Source organism: Mesocricetus auratus, unplaced genomic scaffold (genome assembly GCF_017639785.1).
Source record: "Mesocricetus auratus isolate SY011 unplaced genomic scaffold, BCM_Maur_2.0 Super-Scaffold_100038, whole genome shotgun sequence".
NCBI classification, from domain to species: Eukaryota; Metazoa; Chordata; class Mammalia; order Rodentia; family Cricetidae; genus Mesocricetus; species Mesocricetus auratus.
In genome coordinates, this window is record NW_024429216.1 from 1521437 (window position 1) to 1546041 (window position 24605).

Here is a 24605-nt window from a genome sequence, read left to right on the forward strand (position 1 = left end):
TTATATTGACCCTCATAGCAGACTAATATAATAGATTCATACATGCCACTTGGAATTACTCTACTCTTTTTGTTGTTGTTGTTGGATTTTGGAGGCAGGGTTTCTCTGAGGTGTCCTGACTGACCTGGAACTCACTTTGTAGGTAAAGTTGGTCTTAAACTTACAGAGATTCACCTTAAAGGTGGTGGCCACTATGTCCCCCAACTGCCATATTCTTAAATTCACAAATACTCATGATGCTTGAGAACCTAATAATCTTATGCTGTGTGACTGTGAAGCACAGATATTAAAGATTCCCCCACAAAAATGAAGATTACTTTATCCATGCCCTCCATTAATGAATGGGAAATCCATTATTTGAGTGTTAATCTATCTGATATTAATGGGTACATATTCTCAAGGTTCTACATGTTCTGTAGACAGTGAAAAATGCATGCTAATTGCTGTATCTCTTTGTTTTTGTGTTCCACATAAAATGGAGTACATATTGATTCCATCTGTGTCAGAATGTCTGGTAATTTTCACTGGCCTGCAAATGGGGTATTCTCATAGAAGCTCTAAGATCCAAGTCCTCTGCCCTTTTGTAGGTTTTTGACCTTGGGTATTTTTTTTTCTTTCAAACTTGCCTCAACCCACCAAATGCTGTTGGCTAGATACCAACCTTGGTTCTGAGAAAACTGGAAAGTGTTTTCTTTAGCACAAGTGACAATAGCCTTAGGACATAATAACTATTCAGATGAGATATAAAGGAATAATGGGTTCTCTCTGATGTCCATCGCATTCTTTCCAGGGGGTGAGGTGTTCTGGCCTCTGATCACAATGTCCTTTAGCATGGAAAACAAGGCAAGTATTTTTGACTTCTCCCCAGTCACTATGTACACATTCATCATAATTTACATACTTCACGAATATTCAGGAGCATATCTGCCAATTGCCTTTGGGAAAACTTACGACTACAGTAAAGAGGATTAGAGGAATGTTCTTTAACAAAGCAGAAAAAGGCAGCTAAATCAATGAATAAGGGGTATGGATGGGAACCTTTCATTCCTGAAGATGTATGTAAATTGGATTGTGATAGATGTGACTGGAGACTGTGTTCTTATGGAAAGTAATGAACAAGAATTAACCAAAATAATAACCATCTTTCTCTTAAATTAGGCTCCAAACATAGCTTTGTCTCTTGAACTCTTTTCCACACATGTGAACTAAGTTGTAACTGGTATTAAGTCAGTGATTTCCAATGAAGAGATGACTTTTCCAATTGCTGTGAGAAGATTAGGTGTCCTGTGAAGACACTCAACCTGCAAGATCTCCTGGACTCTGCAGTGGGATGAACCAGATAGATTTGCTCAGGATGCCTGAATGAAACCCATGATTTTCTACTTCTTCATGAGACACTTAATCTTAATGAATGATTTTGACTCTTGGCCCCCCAGTTTCTAAATCTTTGGCCCTATGTTTCCTAGTGGAACAAAGTACAGAATCCTACATGATGCCACCATGATGAGACTTCTGTGTGTGTGTTCAAGAAGCATTGCTAGCCTGTATGTTTCCTGCTTGCATCTAGTGAGGATAGTCATCATCCAAGTGACACTGAAGAGTTTCTTTGACCATTATATTAGTTTAGCCAAGGTATAAAACCTATGTTTTCATAGCTCATCTTCTCCAGGGTCTGTGCCTTTATCAGCATTTCTTCTCATGTTTACATATGATCATGACAGAAATAATGTCTGAAAAAAGAATCCCTGACCTCTTCATACACAGTTGGTGACTGATGACTGTTAACCCTACTTTTACCAACACGGTCATGATGCCTGGTCTCTAAGAACATTTGTTCTTTACTTTGGATTGTCTTGAAGTATACCAAACCAGTTGGAATGGAGACGTCTACTTCTGGTTTGGTGTTCAATTTTCTAATTATCTCTCTCACTATTAACTGCCTTCTTTCTATTTCCATCTTTCACTTCCTCCCTCTCTTCCTCTCTCTTCTTATTCTTCCTTTTCTCATCCTCAAGGGCAAAGTTTTGGTTAATTATTGCTCTTGAAATCAGACAGAGTTGGATGTGATCCCAAAGGCACCTGCGTGGTACTGTGTAGAATAAATACTAATATCTCTTCAGGTTTCATCTCTAAAAATAGCAGAAGAAGACAGAATGTAACTTATAAAGTTGTGAGATTTTCAAAGATTGTATGTCATGTTGGAAAAGTCAAAAGTCCAAAGTTTCCCTACAGGACAAGCATCACTTTCAAAAGACACCATGGAATATTCTAAGAAGGATGTTCACTCACTCTACGCCATTTAGGACAAATTCACTGTGGAGGAAGTGTGTGTGAGCAGACAGAGTAGGAGGAGCAGAAAGGGAGAGTATAAAGTCAGAGGCAAGGTTTGCTCCTGTGTGTGCCATCAGCAGGCAACTGGACGTGATGAGACATCTTGTGGGCTGGGTGTCGCTAGCTGTCTGCATGTATGGACTCAATGCAGGTGAGGTGGAGAAGAGGGGGTGAGGTTCAGAGGGGGAGAGCCCAGAGCAAGTGAGGATTGAGAAAGGCTGGAGAGCAACCGTCCATGACATCCTTTCAGTACAGCAAGCAGAGAGTGGATTGAACAGTTGTTCCTTCTTCCCCTCCTTGGTTGAGTGTGCACAGAACAGGTGACCTTACCTGTAAGGGAGCTCTAGTTTCAATATCTGTATAGTAATAAAAAATTTCTTCATGAAAGAGGGAGACTATTGCGGGTTGTTTTGGAAGCTTTTACAAAATCTGTTGTTAAGAAAGCAAGGGCTAGTAAATAGTATATGGTCTCAGCTATTCTTTGCATGAGAGTAGTCTATTAATGTGTTTCTAGCTGGCTGTTGACTGACAGTGTCTGTAAGTTTCAAATACACAAAACATGGGTGCCTATTGGGCAGATGTCAGGGTGACTGGGGTCAGGTTTGGTGGGGAGAAACTTCATGTTGATTCCTATCATAAGTCATTTGGAATTTGAACCATATCAATTCTATCCTCAGGAGATGAATTCAATGCAGAACAAGGGGTCTCATCTCCCAGTGTAGTTTTGTGAGGGTTAATCAGGAAGGGTAGAGGCATCCCTTAGAATGGCCAGCATCCTGCAGCTGTGTCCATAGGAATGCAGAGCCCTGGAGAAATTTGGGCCTTTTGTGCATGACAGCTAGAAGAAAGTTAGAATATTTTGTTGTTATAGTAGTTTGTTTTGAAGGAGTTTTGGGTAGTATAAATACATATCATGTTTACCAGGTAGATGAAGGTAGCCTTAAGCTCCTGATTTTCTACCTTCTGAGTGCTGAGAGTACAGGCAAGTACCACCATACCTACTCAGTTTATATGCTGTTGAGATAAAACCCAGGACTTCTTTGTGCATGCAATGCAAGCACTCAACCACCTGAGCCTTATCCTCATCTCTTAGAAAGGATCTGGACTCTTGTTGTTACCAGAGGTCTACAGGAAGCAAGAATAATGCAAGTTGGAATGCAGTCAGAAAGGAAGTCAATACCATGACATAATAGCTTAGTAAGTCTTCTCTGTGGCAAGACAAGTAGCTATCTTTGGGTTTGGAGTAAAAGAAGATTGATAGAAAAGAGGGGGTGAAAGTTGGTGAGGGAGAGTCCAGAGCAAGGATTGAGAAATGCTGGAGATCAACATGAAAATTTACCGAGTCAAGATGTGATATTCACTCGCTTTGGCCAAGGGAGTCACAGACATCACTTGCTGGAAGGGCTTTATTTCCCTCCCGTGTTTTCCCAGAACTCTGAAGTGCTCTTATCATGACTCATTTTATCTGATGAAAGTACTTCAGAACTTCGTGGAAGCATAGTACAATATCAAGGAAGTTGCATAAGTCAATCCTAACAAAACTGAAGATAAAATATAAAGCCAGAAAGTTATGAAGGAAGAATCCTTAGGAGGTTGCTTCAGAAAATAAAAAGCTATTATAAAATACTTTACACGAATGACAGCTATACACAAAGGGTGTGTAAATAACCTTACAGGAAATCAGGCTTGGAGACAGCTCATCAGATATAAAAGCTTTCCCTTAAGCTTCACCAGCCGACATAGCTTCCCAGAATACATAGTAGGAGAGAAATGACTTCTGTAAGTTGTCCTCTGACCTTAACACACCTACCGTGGCTTATAAACACACACACACACACACACACACACACACACACACACACACACACACACCAAAAACTCAAACTCATAAAAAAACTTGTAAGTATTCTCTCAGTCACATTTTCCAGCAGGTCCTTGTTGAATTTTAGGCTGATATCACCCTTATTATGGATGTTTAGTGTCAATTCTCATCCCAATTTATAACAATCCTTCTTATTTCTGCTCTCCCTTGACCAAGGCTCCTTAAATATGGCTAGCATTTTACTTTGGCACCAGTATTCCCATCAAAATGTTCTGTTAATCCAGCAATAAGCATCATTTTCTTTGAAGAACATTATTTAGATTTTTAGTGAATGGTCAGAACTGGGATGGCATTGGACATGATAGAATGATTTTAGCCTACTCCAGGGAAGATGGAATGATTTTAGCCTACTCCAGGGAAGACACAGGAAGAGTGAGAGCTCACATCTGAGTGGATGGAACTTCCTGGCTTCCTATAGCTCGATGTGCCATTTCCTTGGTAGATATACAACCACAACTTGATGAGAAGTTGTAGAACACTAATGTATATTTCATAGCTATTCTGGATGTGCAGCGCTTTAGAAGGTAGCTTACATTTCACCAATTATTTTGTGTCTTTCAGACTTGATTCCCTATTTACAGCCCCCAGAGGAAGGTAAAGTGGCAACCTCTATCTGGCAGCATATTAAATGTCAGTTTCCACCCCTTAAAGAGTAGTAGCAGATACATAATTTCCTATCGTGGAAACTTTTTCTGTTTTATTCTTCTGACCTAAGAGGTTTCCCTGAGCCACATCAGCTAAACAGTATCCAAGATCCAGTTAAATGACCAACTCAAAAGATTCTCACTTGTCACTCAAAAAGGCACTCCTTTATCCATTGGGACTCAGATAAGGCACTATGTGGCTTTCTATACTTGGTTGTTTATTTTCATTTTCACTGGCAAATAGTAATTTTCATTGACAAATAGTAATTATGTATGCACTAAGTCAAATTGGATATTTGGATATAGGTTCACACCATGAGTTGTTAAATCAAGGCCATTAATGTAATTAATAAAACCATTTTGTTCCAAATATTCCTTTACATTCTCTAACTCCTCCAATGTTTCCTCCATATCACTCCCTCTCAAATTCCTGATGTCCTCTTCTGTAAAACACACACACACACACACACACACACACACACACACACACACCATACATACTTTTACTTATGTAAGCACAACTTGGTGAGTCTATTCAGTGATGCATGCATGTACATGATTTCAGGGCTGACCACTTGGTATTGGATAATAAATAGGAAGATTCTCCATGAGAGAAAATCTTCCCACTCTGGGTATCCTTTAGTTTCTGGTAGTTCTTTGACTAGGGATAAAATTCAATGATATTTCCCTCTTCTGTGTTATTATGCCCATTGGTACTGTCCTTGGTCAGGTCTTGTTTATTCAGCTCTATTGTTGAGTTATCATGGGTAAAGCTTCCCTGTCATTTCAAGGAGACATAATCTCAGAGTAGATTCCCTGGTCCTCTGAGTGTTCCGATTTTTCTGTCCTCTCTTTCACAATGTTCCCTGGGTCTTCCGTGCAGGAGTTGTGTTGTAGATGTATCCATTAGGAATGGGAGCCTCGTGACCAGTTGTTCTTTGTTTGTGACTAGTTGTGGTTTTCTGTAATGGTCTTTGTTGGCGAAAGAGGCTTCTTTGATGAAAGTTGGGAGCCACACTTACCTGTGGATATAAGGACAAGTATTTATAACACGGTTATGAATCATGCTGACAAGCTTCAGGTTTTTTTATAGGAAGAGATAATCCATTTCTTAGTCTTTTCTTATCTTAAGAACAAGGGAATGTTAATAGGCCATCTGTATGGTTCAGTTTATGATTAAGAGTGAGCATGGGCCCTTCAGAATGGGGCACTACATTGGGAGAAGGTACAGATACGCTATTGCTGCAGACAAGACAAAGAAACAAGCTAAGTGATGGAAATGCTTGTGGAGGGCAGTGGAGAGACTGGAGAGATGTTTTAGAGATCATGTTGGTAAGTCAGGGGTACAGATGATGGGGAAGGGTCCAGAGTATGAGCTCTGGAAATGAAGTCTCTCACTGATAATGGATATCCAATTGAGGAAATCTCCAACGTTCTTGGACATTTGCTGATATTTTCTGTCACAAGTAGAAAAAGTATCCAGTGATACCACCTGCAGGTGCACATAGGGGTTTTGGGAGAGCAGACCTGGGCCTCATTGAAATGAACATTCTAAAATCAAGTTCCAGCTGTGCACAATAGCTTACATTTGTAATCTCAGTACTCAGGAGACTGAGGAAGGGAACAGACATGAGTTAGAGGCCAGTCTTGGTTATAGAGTTCTAACACAGACTGAGTTACAGGAGTGAAACCCAGTTTAAAAATTAAAGGAAACAAACATTTAAAAGTCAATTCCTGCTCAGCATGGTAGCGAATGCTTTAATGCCAACACTCAGGAGGCAGAGGCAGATTGATCTCTGAGCTAAAGGTCAGCCCAGTCTATATATCAAGCTCTCGTCCAGCCAAAGTCAGCATAGAGAGACCCTGGAGTCAACGAAGCAAGACAAAACAAAAGAAACTCATTTTCCATTTGAGCATCTTTTTACATTCCGAAATTGTTCTTTCCTCCAGAAATTCCTCTGCAAAACTGTACCTTTCCGTTCATCTATAACGGGGTAATCTACCATGGCTGCATCTCTGTTCACAGTGACTTTGATTGGTGCTCCCTTGACTATTATTTCCAAGGAAGGTGGAGATACTGCAAAGCATTTGGTGAGAGTCCTATAAACGTGTATATCAGATATCCATGACCCAAGAGGCAGTACGCAGAATCCTGAGAAAATGTTTTAGATTTCAGAAAGCAGTCTTTCCTACATTAAAAACAATCAGAGGAAAAAACCTTGAATGTTTTCTCATCAGGGATTAATTTGTGGACAGTGTTCATAGTTCATCCCTTACCCATCTTTCTCTGCAGACCCACCAATGTGTACCTTCCCTTTCCAATTTGGAAAAAAGTCCATTAATGAATGTATCAAGGAAGGCTACATTATGGATCGGAGTTGGTGTTCGTTGACTGAAAACTACAACAAAGATAGAAAATGGAAGCAATGTTCTCCTCATAAGTAAGATGATGGATGGGAAGTGGTGTGTCAGCATCCTATAAGCTATGAAAAGAGCAAAGCATTAGGCTGATGGATGAGGAGCCTGAGATCTAGATCTCCTGGCTGTGACCTAGTCAGGGGGCAGCAGACATTTCCTGTGACGTGTCTCCTGTTGAGTACAGTAGCCTTATCAGGCTATGTGGTACTGGCCAAAAATATTCAGCTTGGGTTTGTAGCACAAACATAGCCATAAACAGAGCATGTTTTCTGGATCACTGGAAAATCTGATGTGCTGGTGTCTTTTTACAGAATCATATGTGTATTAGTTACTTTTGTCATTGCTGTGACAGAACACACAAAGAAAACAACTCAATGAAGGAGGGAAGGGTTCCTTTGGTCTACTGGTTTGAAGGAACACTGTCCCTTGTGGTATCATTGTGTCTACATTCAGGATACATAGACAGACAGACAGAAAGACAGTCAGCCATCCATCCATCCATCCATCCATCCATCCATCCATCCATCCATCCATCCATCCATCCACCCAGATCCACCCAGATAGAGGCTTGTACTCAGTTGGATTACTCCTTTTTTGTCTCCCTGTTATAGTGACTGAGGCCTAAGTCCAAGAGCTGTTGTTGCCCATGTTCAGGTGGGTTTTTGCTCCTCACTTAAACCTTTTCTGACATACCTGGAAGTGTGTCTCCCGGGGGATTCCAAACCCAGTCACATTAACAATAAATACTAATTAGCAATTTCATGATTCATGCATTGCTCTTCCTTTTTAAAACTTGTTTTGAGTCACTAAATAAGTATGAGACAAATACTCTCTGAAACACTGAGGCAGCATACGACAAGAGAAACATCATCATTCTTTATGTTCTCCTCCCCTGGGACTCCCTTCCACAGATGCTTGTGTCTTCCTACACATCTATGTAGACACATAATTTTAAGGTCTTTAAAATAAAACTGATCTGCTTTCTGCTTTGTCATCATGGCTTGGTCATCATTTAAAACACATTGTGGAGGGTTTTCTCTGTGAATACATCAATCTCTCCCACTTTTCTGAGTGCATGCCTACCAAATTTTAAGTGGTCAGAAATTATCCATCATCCACATATGAGACTTGTGATTAAAACAATCTTCCTGCACATTGACAATGATGGATGATTTTCAAATAGTGGATAGCATAACTTATATCATCATAAAAATAACGTATGCCTATTTATTTATTTATTCAATATTTTAATTTTTATTTAAATCTGTTATGTAATATATTTTGACGTTTTCCCCTCCTCCAACTTTCCCCAGAATCTCCTTATCAGTATTCTTCTACCTCCTTACTTATATTTTCTCTTTCTTCCTTTCTTAAACACACACACACACACACACACACACACACACACACACACACACACACACGCAATCCACTATGAAGAATATGTACATCCTTTTGAAGCCATCGGTATTATGCCACATGGATTCATGCTATTCTAATCTCCCATCAAAGAGGAGAAAAGACTGTTTAATAGCAGGGGAGGCAAATGAGACATTGACATTGGGTGGGTGGAGAACAAAGATATTTATTCTAACATGTTACTCTTTCTTCAGTTTTTAGATAAGCTGTGTTTTTGAAGAGACAGAAGTTGCAGATCTATTAGCTGCTTCTCCAAATACAATTCTCTGTCATTAAGGAGTATTATGGTAATAAATGTCTATGCTCTTGTCTATCTGGGTACTTTGTTTTCTGGAAAAAAGTCAAAGCACTCATTTGCTGTGTGAGAGGCTTTTTCTGAGACAACACACACACATACACCACACTCTCTCTCTCTCTCTCTCTCTCTCTCTCTCTCTCTCTCTACACACACACACACACACCCCTACTTACTCCAGATTTGGAACTCACAAAAGATTAAAGTAACAATAGCACCAAAGTCCAACTTGGTGAATCCAATTAATTTTTATTGTGTTTCTAAGAAGAGTATGGGTAAGGGGTTGCTCACAAGAGTAGGGAGGGATTCACCCCTGACCCCAAATCAACTGCATCATAGAAAAACCACACTTTAGCAATTTTGACAACTCATGGAAGCTACAAGCCTGGACCTCCATGCTCAACTTGTAACTAAAGTTATGCATCCAAGAATGTCCTCTCAGTAGTTTTCCTGGACTGGATAGAGCTGTGAAAGGACATTAGAAAAGCTCCCAAGTTTCCACTTTCCCAGACATGTGACATCTTGTTTACCTCCAGAGTCTTATGAGCCTCCTGAAGGGAATGTCAGAAGAAAACACTGTACAACAAAATGAGTGATTCATAAAGTTACAGCAGTCAGTATTATCACCCTTCAATAAAAGCAGGATACATAAATCCAGGTCATCAAGAAGACTAGTATAAGATTAAACAAATGAATCAAAAGACAGGGAAAAAGGGAAAATAGAAATAGTAAGAAACACTCCCACCAGCATAAACTGTCATTGGTGTGTTTGATTTTAGCCATTCTGACAGGAGTAAGATGGTATCTCAGAGCTGTTTTGATTTGCATTTCTCTGATGGCTAAGGATGTTGAGCATTTCTCAAGTGTCTCTCAGCCTTTTTAAACTCCTCTATTGAGAATTCTCTATTTAGCTCAGTCCTCTACTTTTTAATTGGATCCTTTGGTGTTTTGGAGACTTGCTTCTTGAGTTCTTTGTAAATTTTGGAGATTAGCCCTCTGTCAGATGTGGGGTTAGTGAATATCTTTTCCCATTCTGTGGGCTGCCTTTTTGTCTTTTTGACTGTGTCCTTTGCCTTACAGAAGCTTCTCAGTTTCAGGAGGTCCCATTTATTAATTGTTGATCTCAGTGTCTGTGCTACTGGTGTTATGTTCAGGAAGCAGTTTCCTGTACCAATTCGTTCAAGGGTACCTCCCGATTTCTCCTCTAAGAGTTTCAGTGTGGCTGGATTTATGTTGGGGTCATTGATCCATTTTGACTTAAGTTTTGTGCATGGTGATAGACATGGATCTATCTGCAGTCTTCTACATGCCAGCATCCAGTTATGACAGCACCATTTGTTGAAGATGCTTTCTTTTTTCCAATGTATAATTTTAGCTTCTTTGTCAAAAATCAAGTGTTCGGAGGTGTGTAGGTTAACATCAGGGTTTTCAATTTGGTTCCATTGGTCTACCTGCCTATTTTTGTGCCAATACCAAGCTGTTTTCAGGAATATAGAGTTGAGTAGGGGGAAGAATAGAGGAGAGTAGGATGAGAGATAACATAATAGAAGGAGCCATTATAGGTTTGAGAGAGATCTGATACTAGTGAGATGTCCAGAGGCCTACAAGTATGACATCAGCTGGCAATCTAACCAATACTGGAGAGGTTACCTTAAATGCTCTTCCCTGATAACATGATTGACGACTTCCTTGTATGCCATCCTAGAGCCTTCATCCAGTGGCTTAAGGAAGCAGAGGTAGACACCCACAGCTAAACACTGAACTGAACTCCTGGAACCCAGTTGCAGAGAGGGAGGAGTGATGAGCAAAGGGGTTAAGACTTGGCAGGTGAAACCCACAGAAACAGCTGACCTGAACAAGGGAGAGCTCATAGACCCCAAACTGATAGCTGAGAGGCCAGCATGGGACTGATCCAGACCCCCCTGAATGTGGGTGTCAGTGAGGAGGCCTCAGCATCCTTTGGGGCCTCAGGCAATATATCAGCATTTAACCCTGTCATCCAGATAGACTTGGGGAGCCCATTCCACTTGGAGGGATGCTGTTTCTGCCTGGACACATGGGGGACGGCCTAGGCCCTGCTCCAGATCATATGACATCTTTTTGAGATTCCCCCATAAAGGGCCTTACCATCCTTGGAGAGTGGAGTGGGGATTGGAGGAGGGGTTAGGAGAGGGTTAAAAAGGGGCGGGGGGAGGAGGGGAGGAAGAGGGAGCTGGGATTGACTTGTGAAGCAAACTTGTGTTTGATTTTTTTTTTTTGGTTTTATGAGACAGGGTTTCTCTGTATTGTTTTGGAGGCTGTCGGTCCAGCCTGGCCTCGAACTCACAGAGATCCGCCTGCCTCTGCCTCCCGAGTGCTGGGATTAAAGGCGTGTGCCACCACCGCCCGGCGCAAACTTGTTTTTAATTTAAATTAAATAAAAAAATTAAACAAAACAAAAAACCAAACCAAAACAAAAAAGAAATAGGAAGAAACAGGTTGTGTAGGTGGTTTAGTGGGTAAAATGTATGCTGGGCAGGCATGAGAACGTAAGTTTGGAGCCCAGCACACACATTAAATAAACAACAACCGCCTGTAACCTCAGCACTGCTTGGAGATGGGGATGGAAGCAACAGACCCTGCTGGCTTGCTGGCCAGTCAGCCTAGCTATAACGGTGAGTTTCAAGTTCAGTGAGATACCCTGCCTGAAAAAACAAACTGGAGAACAACAGTGGGAAATATTCCAAGTTGACATCTGGCATTCACACATGCATGCACACTCAAGTGCACAGAGTCCCCATGAACACACATGCTTATCACGCACACACACACACACACACACACACACACTGAGGGGGGAGAAACTGAGACACATCTATATCAATACATGCATAAAACACAACAGATAAGAGGCAATAACTCATTTTAACATCTCCAAAAGTTCACAGCTCCTCACTAAATTCTGGAAACCAAAGATAATAAGAAGGATAAATACAAGATAAAGATATCAACTACTCCAGGGAATTCCTCACATTTCAGAGTACTTGACCAGTATAACGGATACCACAGGATTTCTGGTATGTGTGTGTGTGTGTGTGTGTGTGTGTGTGTGTGTGTGTGTGTTTTATTTGGTTAAAGTTTATTGTTTGTTTTTCTTTTTCCTTTTTGGGTGTTGTTTTATTTTGTTTTCTTGGTTTTGGGGTCTGTAGTCATTATATTGGGTTTTTAATTTTTCATTTTGAGAAAGAACTTAAAGTTGAGTGGATAGGGATGGGGAGAGGATCTGGAAGGACTTGTGGGGAGGGAAAGAATCTGATAAAAATATATTTAAATTATTTAAATAATAAAGCCATAGCATGAAAGTATAGAATAAAATATATGTATGAGTTATGGGAGAAATTGTAAAGCACAGAAACCCAGTTGGTAAAAAGAAAATTGAAGTGAGACTAGGAAGAAGTGGGGATGGAGAAAGTGGATCCTAACAACTTGTTAAGAGGAAGATGCTCTGGTTAACTACTGTACAGAGCCGGGTGGGAGTGTATTGTGTATCCAAAAAGCAAGAGGAAAAGTTGTTGAATTGTTCATCATAAAGAAATGCTAAATATTTGAATTGCTTTAAATAGTACAAGATGTATGTATGTATGGGCACATCAAATGGGTACACTGTAAGTGTGTACAGTCTATGTGTGTCATTTAAAAATAAATTAATAAAAACAAGATCAAAATAAAAAAGGATCAGTGATCATACAGAGGACCCAAATGGATAGATTAAATAAGAAGCCCAGTTACAGGCCTAGATGAGAAAGTTAACAATATGGGTGAAATGGCCAAATCTTTAGAGGAAACATCCAATAACATGAAGTTAAGATTAAACAAAGAAATTGAGCCTAAATGGAACCAAATAATAGAATTACTGGAAATAGAAGAGCCAATCAATTCAATAAAAAGTGCGGTGTTAAGCATCAGCAATAGACTAGGGTAAGCAAATGAATGAATTTGGGGGGATAAAAAGATAGGACAAGTTGAGACAATATTCAATTCATACACCCTGCTCTATCTTTACTAATCTATATCTATATCTGTATCTGTAACCTCTGCACTGGTTGGGAGTGGTGACAGAAGCAACAGATCCTGTTGGCTTGTGGCCATCTAGTGCTGTGGAATATTCCTTTATACTTTGTGAATATATGTCACCGTGGTTGGTTTAATAAACAAGCTGACTAGCCAATAGCTGAACAAGATAAAGTTAGGTGGGAAAACCAAACTGAGAATGATGGAGAGAAGAAGGATGGGTAATTGAAATGTAAGAGTTAGCTAGTAATAAGCCCGAGCTATTGGTCAAGCATTTATAAGTAATATTAAGTCCCTGTGTTGGGACAGGGAGTGGGCAGTTAGGACAGGAAAACTGTGCCATACTATCCAGTCTAGGAATAATGATGAGCTTCAAGTTCAGTGAGAGACTCTGGCCCCATCTCCCAAAATAAAGTGGACAGTGATAGTTGAATACTTTCAAAGTTGATATTTGGCATTCAAGCATGCATACACAACTAAGTGCATCCTCCACAAACACACACACACATGTATTTATACATATATACATACTATATACATACAAACTTGCATATGTACATACATACAAACATACAGCGAGAGGGGGGAGTGAGCGAATAATGAGATTAGTATGGCCTAAGCTCAATGACTTCAATATATTCAAGAGACAAAAACCCAAGAATCCATGGTGTGGAAAGATGAGTACAGAAAGTCTAATAGCATAGACAGCGTGTTCAGTGACACTGTAGTAAGTTTCTTAACTTAGTGAAGGAAACAAATTTTTAAATTCAAATATGAGAGACATTCATATCATAGCAAACAGGTTAATTTTACATGGATGACTTAGATTTTGAAAGTTAGCCTAGTTCCACACAGCAGATATGCCCTTTCAAGACATACATGTTAATTGAAAAACAACATGTAGCTTATCCACATAGTGGGACATTATTGGTCACAGCAAGAAACAAAATACTGAGATAGATAAATGTGGGTAACTCTCCAAAGCAAGACACAAACTGTCATATGTTGTATAATCCCATTGTTGTTGAGCATCCACAATTGTAAAATTGATAACAAAAGAAAGGTTTGTGACTGTCAGCATCGGGGGAAAAAGAATGTGGGTGATTACTGCTTGGTGAGTACAGAACCCCCTTCTGTGATAATAAAAATGTTTTGGAGCTTGGTGGAGGTCATTGTTCAATATTCTGATTGTATTAAATGCTACTGACTTGTTAAACTAAATGTGCTTAACTGTACATTATGTGAGTTTTAGCTCCAAAGTTTTAAGCTGTATATTTTATTTCCATAAAAATTAAAACGTATGAGGTATCATGAGAGATCAGTTAACTTGCCTCAAACTAGAGGAACCTGATTTGAACGTTTTTTTTTGGTTTTACGAGACAGGGTTTCTCTGTATTGTTTTGGAGGCTGTCGGTCCAGCCCAGCCTCGAACTCACAGAGGTCTGCCTGCCTCAGCCTCCCAAGTGCTGGGATTAAAGGCGTGTGCCACCACCGCCCAGCTGATTTGAACATTTTTAAAGAATTTAATTGAGAATGGAAAATCCACACTGAGTGTTGGCAGCATGATCTCACTCACTGAGTTCTCTCAGTGAATAAAAATGTAAAATAGGTGAAGTAAGTCTACTAAGCCCTAGAATTCGCCCCTTTGTCTCCTGATTGCAGATACAATGTAACCAGCCACCCCAAGACCTTTCCCTGGGTCACAACTCCACCACATGAAAATTAATTGATCCTTAATGTGCTTTGCTCTTTCTACCCAATCCAGGAAAACAAGACATCAGTGTAGACAAGAGAGTAGGCATTTATTATTGGAATGTTCCTTAATGATAACTGAAGAATTATATTTGGAGAGACATCTGATGGATCTTTAACTTCTGTCTCTTCAAAAGCACACACGTTTACCTAAAAACTGAGGTGGAAAAAAATGTTAGAATGAATGTCTTAGTCTTCTCTACTGTCCCAAGATCAATATCACATGTGTCTCCTTCCTTTGTAGTCTTTCTTCTTCTTTTTTGCTTTCTAAGGAGCAATCAGAATTGCATGAGTACATGAGGTAGGAGATGTGGCCTAAGAAGAGTACATACATTCCTGATCCTAAAAACTGAATATACATTTTTTATGACAATATAACTTGTACAGTACACTGTTTGAAAGACATTTAATTCGATGTTCAGTTAAGTTTGTTTTAATCAGAAATCTCATGTGTGGATTCAACCCATGGTGATAAAGGGGATTCAATTATATTTTAAAGGCCCCAAAATTGTGTGCCTATGTATAAGTGTAGGAAGACACAAGCATCTGTGGAAAGGAGTTCCAGGGGAGGAGAACATAAAGAATGCTGATGTTTCTCTTGTCATATGCTGCCTCAGTGTTTCTGTATTTATCTCATACTTATTTTGTGACTCAAAACAAGTTTTAAAACAGGAAAACAACACATGCATTATGAAATGGCTTATTATGAATCACTGTTAATGTGACTATGTTTGGAATCACCTAGGAGACACACTTTCAGGCATGTCAGAAAAGGTTTAAGTGAGGAGCAAAAACTCACCTGAATGTAGGCAACAACAGCTCTTGGATCGAGGTCTCAGACAACACAACAGAAAAAGGAGGAAGCCAGCTGAGTTATCAGCATATTTTGTTGTTGTCGTCTGACTGCAGATACATGCAATCAGCTGTCCTATGCTCACATCATGACACCTTACACACCATGATGGACCGTATCCCCTCAGCAAAATGTGAACCAAAGTAAACCCTTCCCTCCTTTGTTGAATTGCTTTCCTTGGTGTGTTATTACAGCAACAGCAAAAGGAACACATGTGATTATAATCATTAGACAGTATGTAAAAAGACACCAGCACATCAGATTTGCCAGTCCTCCAATACACTTGTTCTGCTTGTGTTTGTATTTGTGTTACAAAGCCAAGCTGAATATTTTTGGCCAGCACCATGCAGCCTGATAAATCTGTTGTACTCAACAGGAGACATGTCACAGGAAATGTCTGCTGCCCCTGACTAGGTCACAGCCAGGAGATCTAGATCTCAGGCTCCTCATCCATCAGCCTAATACTTTGCTCTTTTCATAGCTTATAGGATGCTGAGACACCACCTCCCATCCATCATCTTACTTGTGAGGAGAACATTGCTTCCATTTTCTATCTTTGTTGTAGTTTTCAGTCAACGAACACCAACTTCGATTCAAAATGTAGCCTTCCTTGGTGCATTCATTCATGGTCTTTTTTCTGAATTGGAAAGGGAAGATACACATTGGAGGATCTGCAGAGAAAGATGGGTAAAGGATGCATTAAGAACACTGTCCTCAGAGAGCAGAGGAGGCTGTCCCTCGGCGCCACCCCTTTGAAAACCATTGCACCTGCACCCCCAGTTCCCTCTGTGACCTGCTGATCTGTCCTCCAGTGAAAAGAAGGAATTGAGCACGCTTTGTGGAGACACATCCGTGCTTTGATTATGTCCCTTTGGGTGTCACACCACAAACAGAAACTTCTAATAACACAGTCTCTTCTTTCTGCCACTTAGAACTTGGGTTCCCTTTGCCCAGCAGGACCTCATCTAGCCACTCAGTTCTGCTTTCCCTAAGCCCACTGTACAGCACTTATAAATTATGCAGACTAAATAGACACCCAAGTCACAAGAGGAGGAGATACAAGAAGCAGCCCCTCACCCAAGCCTGGAGAGGGAAGGAAAAGTCGTATTTGAAAACATTTCCATTTTCTGTCAAGCCGTGAAGTTAGCAGCCAGAACACTTTGTCAATACCAGACCTTTCATAAAAATGAAATTTGGGATACTTTTCAATGGAATGTCACCACCACAGGAAGCCAGCTGAGGTTGTGACTGGAAGACACTCTGGAACATTTTGCTTCCTTTGGAATTTACAATATTGTCTTGCTGAATCTAATTTGACGCTCTAGCAAATGGAGCATTATATTAGGCTCGGGGAAGCAGACATATCACCCTGTGCCACTCCCCCACCATCTTTCCTTTGACTTTGTCTTATCCCATCAAACAATGTAGCACCTCATCCAATCACCATAAAAGGCAGGCTTCTGATGTCAACAAATAAACAAACAAAAAAACAACACTGTCCTCAAATTGGTCTCCGTGGAGAAAACAGCCAATTATTTTCCTATCAGATTGTTTTCAAGTTCTTCAGACTACACAGAGAAGACAATATCTGAACTCAGTTCTTTCTGAAATCCAAAACCTTTCTTCTCTTGGGCCATGCAATCTGATGTATACCCTCGGAGGACTCTCACCCAGTGCTGTGCAGTAACGCCACCTTCCTTGGAATTGAAAATCAAGGGAACACCAGTCAAAGTCACTGTGGACGGAGATACAATTGTAGTGGAATTCACCACCATAGATGAATGGAAAGACACAGTTAGCAATAGAAATTTCTGGAAAAGAGAATGATTTTAGAATACAAAATAAGCTCATATTGGAAAGCGACTTTCAGGTTGTTTTGTTCTTTAGGCTGATCTCACCCTGTAACCTAGCTAGACTTCAAACTCACTCTACATTTGAGGCTTGCTTGCAGCTCATGCTAGCCCCCCTGTCTCAGATTTCTAAGTGTTGGGATTTCAAGCTTGAACTATTGTGCATGACTCAGACTTGACTTTGGAATGTCTATTTTGAAGACAGGACAGCAGTTCCTGTCTCGTCATTACCACATATACCAAAGCTGGTGTCTCTTGCTGCCTTTCGTACTTCTCATGCAAAGTATCTTCAAAATCTCCAGAGGAGCCTTGTTTTGTTCCAGATCTGGGTTCAGGTTGGAGATGCTGGCTTCCTCAATGAAAGTACGTTAGCAATGAGGGACCCCATTTGTCACAGTTCACACTCTGGTGAGAGTTCTTCTCACCATCTGTTTTGACTAGTTTTTGTCAGCTTGACACACAACTAGAGTCACCTGGGAAGAAGGAATCCTAATCAAAGAATTTTCTCTGTATGACTAGCTTGTGTACATATCTGTAGGTCATTTTCGTGACTGATGATTGATGTAGGGGGGGCTATCCCACTTGGATGGTGTCATCCCTGGGAAGGTGGTTCTGTTTTGTGTAAAAAAGCAAGATGAACAAGTGATGGAGAGCAAGCCAGTGGGGAGAATTCCTCCATGTTACTGTTCTCTGCCCCTGCTTGAGTTCCTGTCCCAGTTTTCCTCAGTGATGGATTGGGATTGTTAAGTGTTATCACAGCAACCAAAAGTAATTAGAATAGAAATTGGTACAGGAGTGGGGTAGTGCTTAAAAAGGATTTGATTATGTTGTTCTTTCTTTTTTTTCTGTTCAATCACACCTTTTAACGTATATTAGAAAATACATAATTATCACATTAAATTATGGACTCAATGGTATAAATAATTAGGATGAAACATAACAGGAAGTTAGACTATTTACTGAGTAAATAGTTCTGGTAAGAAATCCCTGTTAGAAGCAAGTATAGAAATGCCAATGACCTTTCTAGTTGCACTTCTACAAATCAGCCCAAGGTAAACTTTCCACAGAGAGTTGAACTTTCACACAGGTGAAGGGATACTTCATGTGGTTTTTAAAAAAATATTCTTCTCTCATACATTACATCCCAACTGCAGTTCCCTTCCTTGATTGTGTTGTTCTTTGGGAAGACTGTGAAGGTGCTGGGAAGCTTTGGATTGGAAGCAGCATTCTTCCATCATTACTGGGCTGGAGAGATGGCTCAGCCGTTAAAGGCTAGGCTTCTATCATTACTGCCTCTGTTCCTGCTCAAGTTCCTTCCCCTGACTTCCTTCAATGATTGACTATGATTGGTAAGTATAAGCCAAAAACCACCATTGCTTTCCCAAGTTGGTTTACGTAGTGTTTTATCACAGCAACAGACAGCAAGTACAACATATATGTTTTCCTCTGTTCTTGAAAAAATGAATCTCCTGTTTTGCCAAAGTGATCTCTAAATCATCTCTCAAAGATCTCACTGCTATCCACAAGTTTCTTCCTATTTTCCCCCTCTCTCTTCCTCCTCATCCTCTCCCTCCTTCTCCTCCTCCTCCTTGTGCGTTTTTCTTTGCCCTGCCTCAGCAATAGTATAGCTGTGACTTCTCCCAGTGTATTGCTCCATGCTGAAGGGCTCACTTCTAAACACGAACCCAACCCCACTTGCATTCTCTTGTTCTTAGAATAGGAAATAGCTTCAGGTGGTTTATGATTTGACTAACTTTGTACTTCCCAATACTTATACATTAAAATCATGCATTATGTTTCCATGCCTTATAATTCATGTTTGTGATAAGATGATTATATTAATTACCTCAATTTATTCACCAATGGTGTGAATATACATCTATAAATTATGCTTAACTTCCTATAAATATAACTATTATTTATCATTGGAAAAGGAAAGAACAAAGTGCAGAAACATACATTGTCTTTTCTTAGTCCTAATGGAGAAAAGGGTGTTTTACTTGAGTGACTGAGAGTTGGTTACTAAATTGAATCTTTCATACATAGTTTTTCTGCTGTAACCAAAGGGAACCCCTCATATCAGAACATAATACAAGAAAATCTATATGACAGAAAAAGTGCAAGAACTTTAAAAATATCTAATTCCTTTTAAGGGGTGGAAGCTGATATCTGAAATTCTGCCCAATAGAGTTGGTTGTCTTACCTTGTCCTGGAGGATGTAAATGAGAGATCAATTCTGAAAGACAGAAAGAATGGGAGAAATGTAAGCCACCTCTTAAAACACTGCACACCCAGAATTACCACGAAATCCACATCACCACTCTTCAATGTTACATCAAGCTGGGTTGCATATCTACCCAGGAAATGTCACGTCAAGCTATGAAAAGCCAGGAAATCCCACCCAATCACATTGAGTTCTTACTCTTCCAAATGCCTTCCCTTAAGTAAGTTAGAGTCATCCACTTACTTACTTATTGTTGCTAAATAGCTTTCAGCTCAGAAAATATTCTCTGAAGGACAATGATATTTATTGGGGATTAGCAGGTAAATGTTAGCCATATATAAGAGACCTGGGGCAAGGGGGAAAAAGTGAAGGTAAAAGTAAAGAGGGTTTTCAGGTGAATTTGGATTGCAGTTGTCTTCAGTCACTAATGACCAGGCTGGTACCAACTCAAAATTCAACAGACACCTGTGGGAAAATGTGATCGACAGTGCACTTCTGTATGAGAGTGTATATATCCTTTGGGTACCTATCTGATATGGAAATTATTTCACTTGCAGGAAAATGGATTAAGCAATCCCATATTTCAACAGAAAGTACTGATTTTTCTCTCAAGGATGGGATATATTTGTCATATTGGATCCACAATTGTGAAACAGAGGGAGATGGATGTTTGTGCTTATGCTTATTCTAATTTTATGCAGTTCATAACCCAAACCAATAAATTGGTGCCATCTACTTTGTGGGTGTGTCCTATTTTAAATAATCTAATCAAGTTATTTCTCACAAGCATACCTAGAAACTAACATAATTTAAATAATTCCTCATAGATATGCCCACGGTCTTGTCTCCTATGTGACTGCAAATCTTGTCCAGTTTACTAGCATAATTAGTAAACTTGTGAGCTACATGTGACATGAAATCAGAAAGGAGTCTATTTAGGGGAGAAATTCTATAGTAAATTAAAACCATTATTTTGCATGCTAATTGCAAAACTCATCAAAAGAATCTAGGTAAACCAGGCTATTTCTTCACTGGATGTGAACAGTGTGGATGTGAATAATGACCTCGGAGAACTTACTCAGACTGTGGAAGAGCAAGACATCATAAAGAGAACTCACTTGAGAATGTTGGGGGAAGCACAAGAAGGACACAGGAAAGTCATGTGACCATCTTGACCAAAATGAGTGAAATCCACTTCTCAACTGTTTATATTGTATCTTGTACTTTCTCCTACACAAAATTTATTGAGATATGCAGTCACACGATTGGCCTCTTTACTGACTTCACTATGCCTTGAATTATTCTTAGCTTCCCTTAAACTTTTGGCACCAAGAACCTAAATTTCATCGAAGAGCTGAGAATATGTCTCAGTTGGTTGAGTGCTTGCATAGCAAGTTCAAAGGAGCCCTGGATTTGATCCCAACAACACATAAACTGAGCACTTAGGAAGTAGAAGCTGGAAAATCAGGAATTCATGGCTATCTTTGTTCACATAGTGAACAAGATATCTACTTGGACTACCTGAGACTTCCTTAAAACATAATACTACAAGAACAAAACATTCTAACTTTCTCTTTATTAGACACAGAATACTCCATGCTCTGTATTTTTCAAGCTGTTATACACAAAAAGCCCAACTTTCCTGAGGACTCTGCATTTCTGTGGACACAGTGCAAGATGCTGGTTACTCTAAGAAATTCTTCTACCCTTCCTGATCAGCCCTCACAACTACACTCCAAGATTAGAACCCTTGTTCTATACTGAAGGTAGTTGTCTCCTGAGGATGCCATTCATATGATTCAAATTCCAAGTGACATAAAATGAATCAACATGAAATTTCTCTCCACCAAACCTGACCCCAGTCACCCTGATATCTGTCCCATAGGTAGATCATGTTTTTTCTACTTTTTAAAAATTTAATAATTTAGTATCATTTTACATATCAATCCTCTTCATTCCCTCTCCCCCCATCCTCCCATTCACCCTACCTACCCTCCCAACCCATCCCCCACACACTCCCCAAGGATGGTGAGGTCTTCCATGGGGGATCAGCAAAGTCTAACATATCATTTGGGGGAGGGCCTAGGTCCTCTTTCATGTATCTGGAGGTGAAATAGTATCTCTACATAGGGAATGGGCTCCCAAAGTCTATTTGTGCAGTAGAGATAAATACTAGTTAGACTGTTAGAGGACCCAGAGACTCCTCAGGCCTCCTAACTGGCTCCCATATTCAGAGGGTTTGGTCTGGTCCAATTCTGGTTCTCCAACTTTAATACTGAGGTCCATGTGCTCTTATTAGATCAGGTCATCTGTTTCTGTAGGTTTCTCCAACATGGTCTTGACTTCTTTGCTCATCCCTCCTCCCACTCTACAACCGAATTCCAGAAGTATGGCTCAGTGGTAGCCCTTGTTCTGTGTGTTTGAAATTTACAGACACTTTAAGTGAACAGTCATCTGAGAAGGCATTAATAAATTAATCTAATGCAAATAATAGCTGAAACCATATACTATTTATTTTAGACCTCGCTTCTTTGACAACAGACTTTGCAGACTTTTCCAAATCAATCTATTATAGTCTCCCTCCTTCATGAAAATTTTATTGCTGTGTAAGTACTGAGACCAAGACTCCTTCACAGGTAAGGTCACCTGTTCTGTGCTCACTCAACCAAGGAGGGGAAGAACAACAGTCAAATCCATGGTTCTCTGCTCTCCATTCGGTAGACTGAAAAGCTATCTTGGACAGTTGCTCTCCAGCCTTTCTCAATCCTCATTTGCCTTGGGCTCTCCTCCTCTGATCCTCACCCCCTCATCTCCACCTCACCTGCATTGAGTCCATACATGCAGACAGCTAGCGACACCCAGCCCACAAGATGTCTCATCACCTCCAGTTGCCTGCTGATGGCACACACAGGAGCAAACCTTGCCTCTGACTTTATACTCTCCCTTTCTGCTCCTCCTACTCTGTCTGCTCACACACACTTCCTCCACAGTGAATTTGTCCTAAATGGCATAGAGTGAGTGAACATCATTCTTAGAATGTTCCATGGTGTCATTCTAAAAGTGTTGTCTTTTGGGGGGAATTTCACTTTGCTAACATGACAGCCAATCTGAAAAAACTTTGACTTGTTTTACCTTTTATCTCTATCATTTTCTCTTTGAGACATGGATAGTAAAGTGATACCCTTCTATGCATTTGAAATTACTGACTTGGTGCAATTACAGAACAACTCATTGTATATGTATAGAAAACAAGGAAATAACAACCAAGGAGAAAAAATTTATTTTCTTTTTTAATCTTTGCCATCCGAGTGACTCTGGGGAGTTGCTTTTGCATTTGGAGCCTAATTTGGGAGAAAAATGTGTACTGTTTGAAGTTAATTATTTCCTTCATATCATATCACAGTATTGAATCATAACTATCCCAATCCAACACACACACACACACACACACACACACACACACACACACACACACACGTACACTTCTGGGAATGAACTGTCCTTTCTCATACCTCTTCTTCATAGATTGATATTTGTGGCTGGGAGTTAGCTCCATCTTGAATTATTTACATGCCTCTTTCCTGATTTGTTGAAGAATATTCTTCTAATCTTTTTTACTGGGATCATAACCTTTCCCAGTGACAAAGTAGATGTGTTACTGAATATTCATGAAGTTATGGAAATTATGATAAACATCTAAATTGTGAGTGAGGAGTGGCCTAAAGATTTGATTTGTGCTACATGCTAAAGGACATTTTGATCAGAGACCATAACATCTCTCCCTCTGGAAAGGCTGTGACAAATACCAGAGAGAACTCATTATTCCTTTCTTGCTCAACCGAATAGTAATTATGTCCTGAGGCTCTTGTCAGAACCAAGGCTGGTACTTTATCAATAGTACTAGGTAGATTGAAGCAAGCTTGGAAGAGAAAATTTACTTGAGTTAAAAAAAAACAAACACGTAACACCCCTTCATGATAAAGGTCTTGGAGAGATCTGGGATAACAGGGACATACTTAAACATAATAAAAGCTATATACAGTAAACCAACAGCCAACATCAAACTAAATGGACAGAAACTCAATGCAATTCCTCTAAAATCAGGAACAAAACAAGGCTGTCCACTCTCTCCATACCTTTTCAACATGGTACTTGAAGTCCTAGCTATTGCCATACGACAACAAAGGGGGATCAAGGGGATACAAATTGGGAAGGAAGAGGTCAAACTTTCACTGTTTGCAGACGATATGATAGTTTATATCAATGACCCAAAGAACTCTACCAGGGAACTCTTACAGCTGATTAACACCTTCAGCAAAGTGGCAGGCTACAAGATCAACTCAAGAAAATCAGTAGCCCTACTATATACAGATGATAAAAGGGCTGAAAGAGAAATCAGAGAAACATCACCCTTTACAATTGCCGCAAACAACATAAAATACCTTGGGGTAACGCTAACCAAACAAGTGAAAGACCTGTATCGTAAGAACTTTGAATCTTTAAAGAAAGAAATTAAAGAAGCCCTCAGAAAATGGAAAGATCTCCCATGCTCTTGGATAGGTAGGATCAATGTAGTAAAAATGGCAATCCTGCCAAAAGCAATCTACAGATTCAATGCAATCCCCATTAAAATCCCAGCACAATTCTTCACAGACCTTGAAAGAACAATAATCAATTTTGTATGGAAAAATAAAAGACCCAGGATAGCCAAAACAACCCTGTTCAACAAGGCAACGTCCGGAGGCATCACCATCCCTGACCTCAAGCTCTATTATAGAGCTATAGTCCTGAAAACAGCTTGGTATTGGCACAAAAATAGACAGGTAGACCAATGGAATCGAATTGAAAACCCGGGTATTAACCCACACACATACGAACATCTGATCT

The 24605-nt window shown here is 39.9% G+C and overlaps 2 protein-coding genes across 2 annotated transcripts; one reads left to right on the forward strand and one right to left on the reverse strand.

The window, feature by feature from the left end:
* Positions 1–1026: 1026 nt before the first annotated feature.
* Positions 1027–7302, forward strand: LOC101830661 (binder of sperm protein homolog 2-like). The gene is made up of 5 exons (XM_040734232.1): positions 1027–1055; positions 2412–2482; positions 4775–4807; positions 6808–6948; positions 7151–7302. Exons 1-5 carry the CDS (start codon positions 1027–1029, stop codon positions 7300–7302), a joined length of 426 nt encoding a protein of 141 aa, XP_040590166.1.
* An 8861-nt stretch (positions 7303–16163) lies between these two features.
* Positions 16164–23274, reverse strand: LOC101830929 (binder of sperm protein homolog 2-like). Its single transcript, XM_040734233.1, has 5 exons — positions 23231–23274; positions 22540–22610; positions 19698–19730; positions 17315–17455; positions 16164–16315 (listed from the first exon to the last, which is right to left on the reverse strand). The coding sequence occupies exons 1-5, from the start codon at positions 23272–23274 to the stop codon at positions 16164–16166; spliced, it is 441 nt and encodes a 146-aa protein (XP_040590167.1).
* Positions 23275–24605: the final 1331 nt, after the last annotated feature.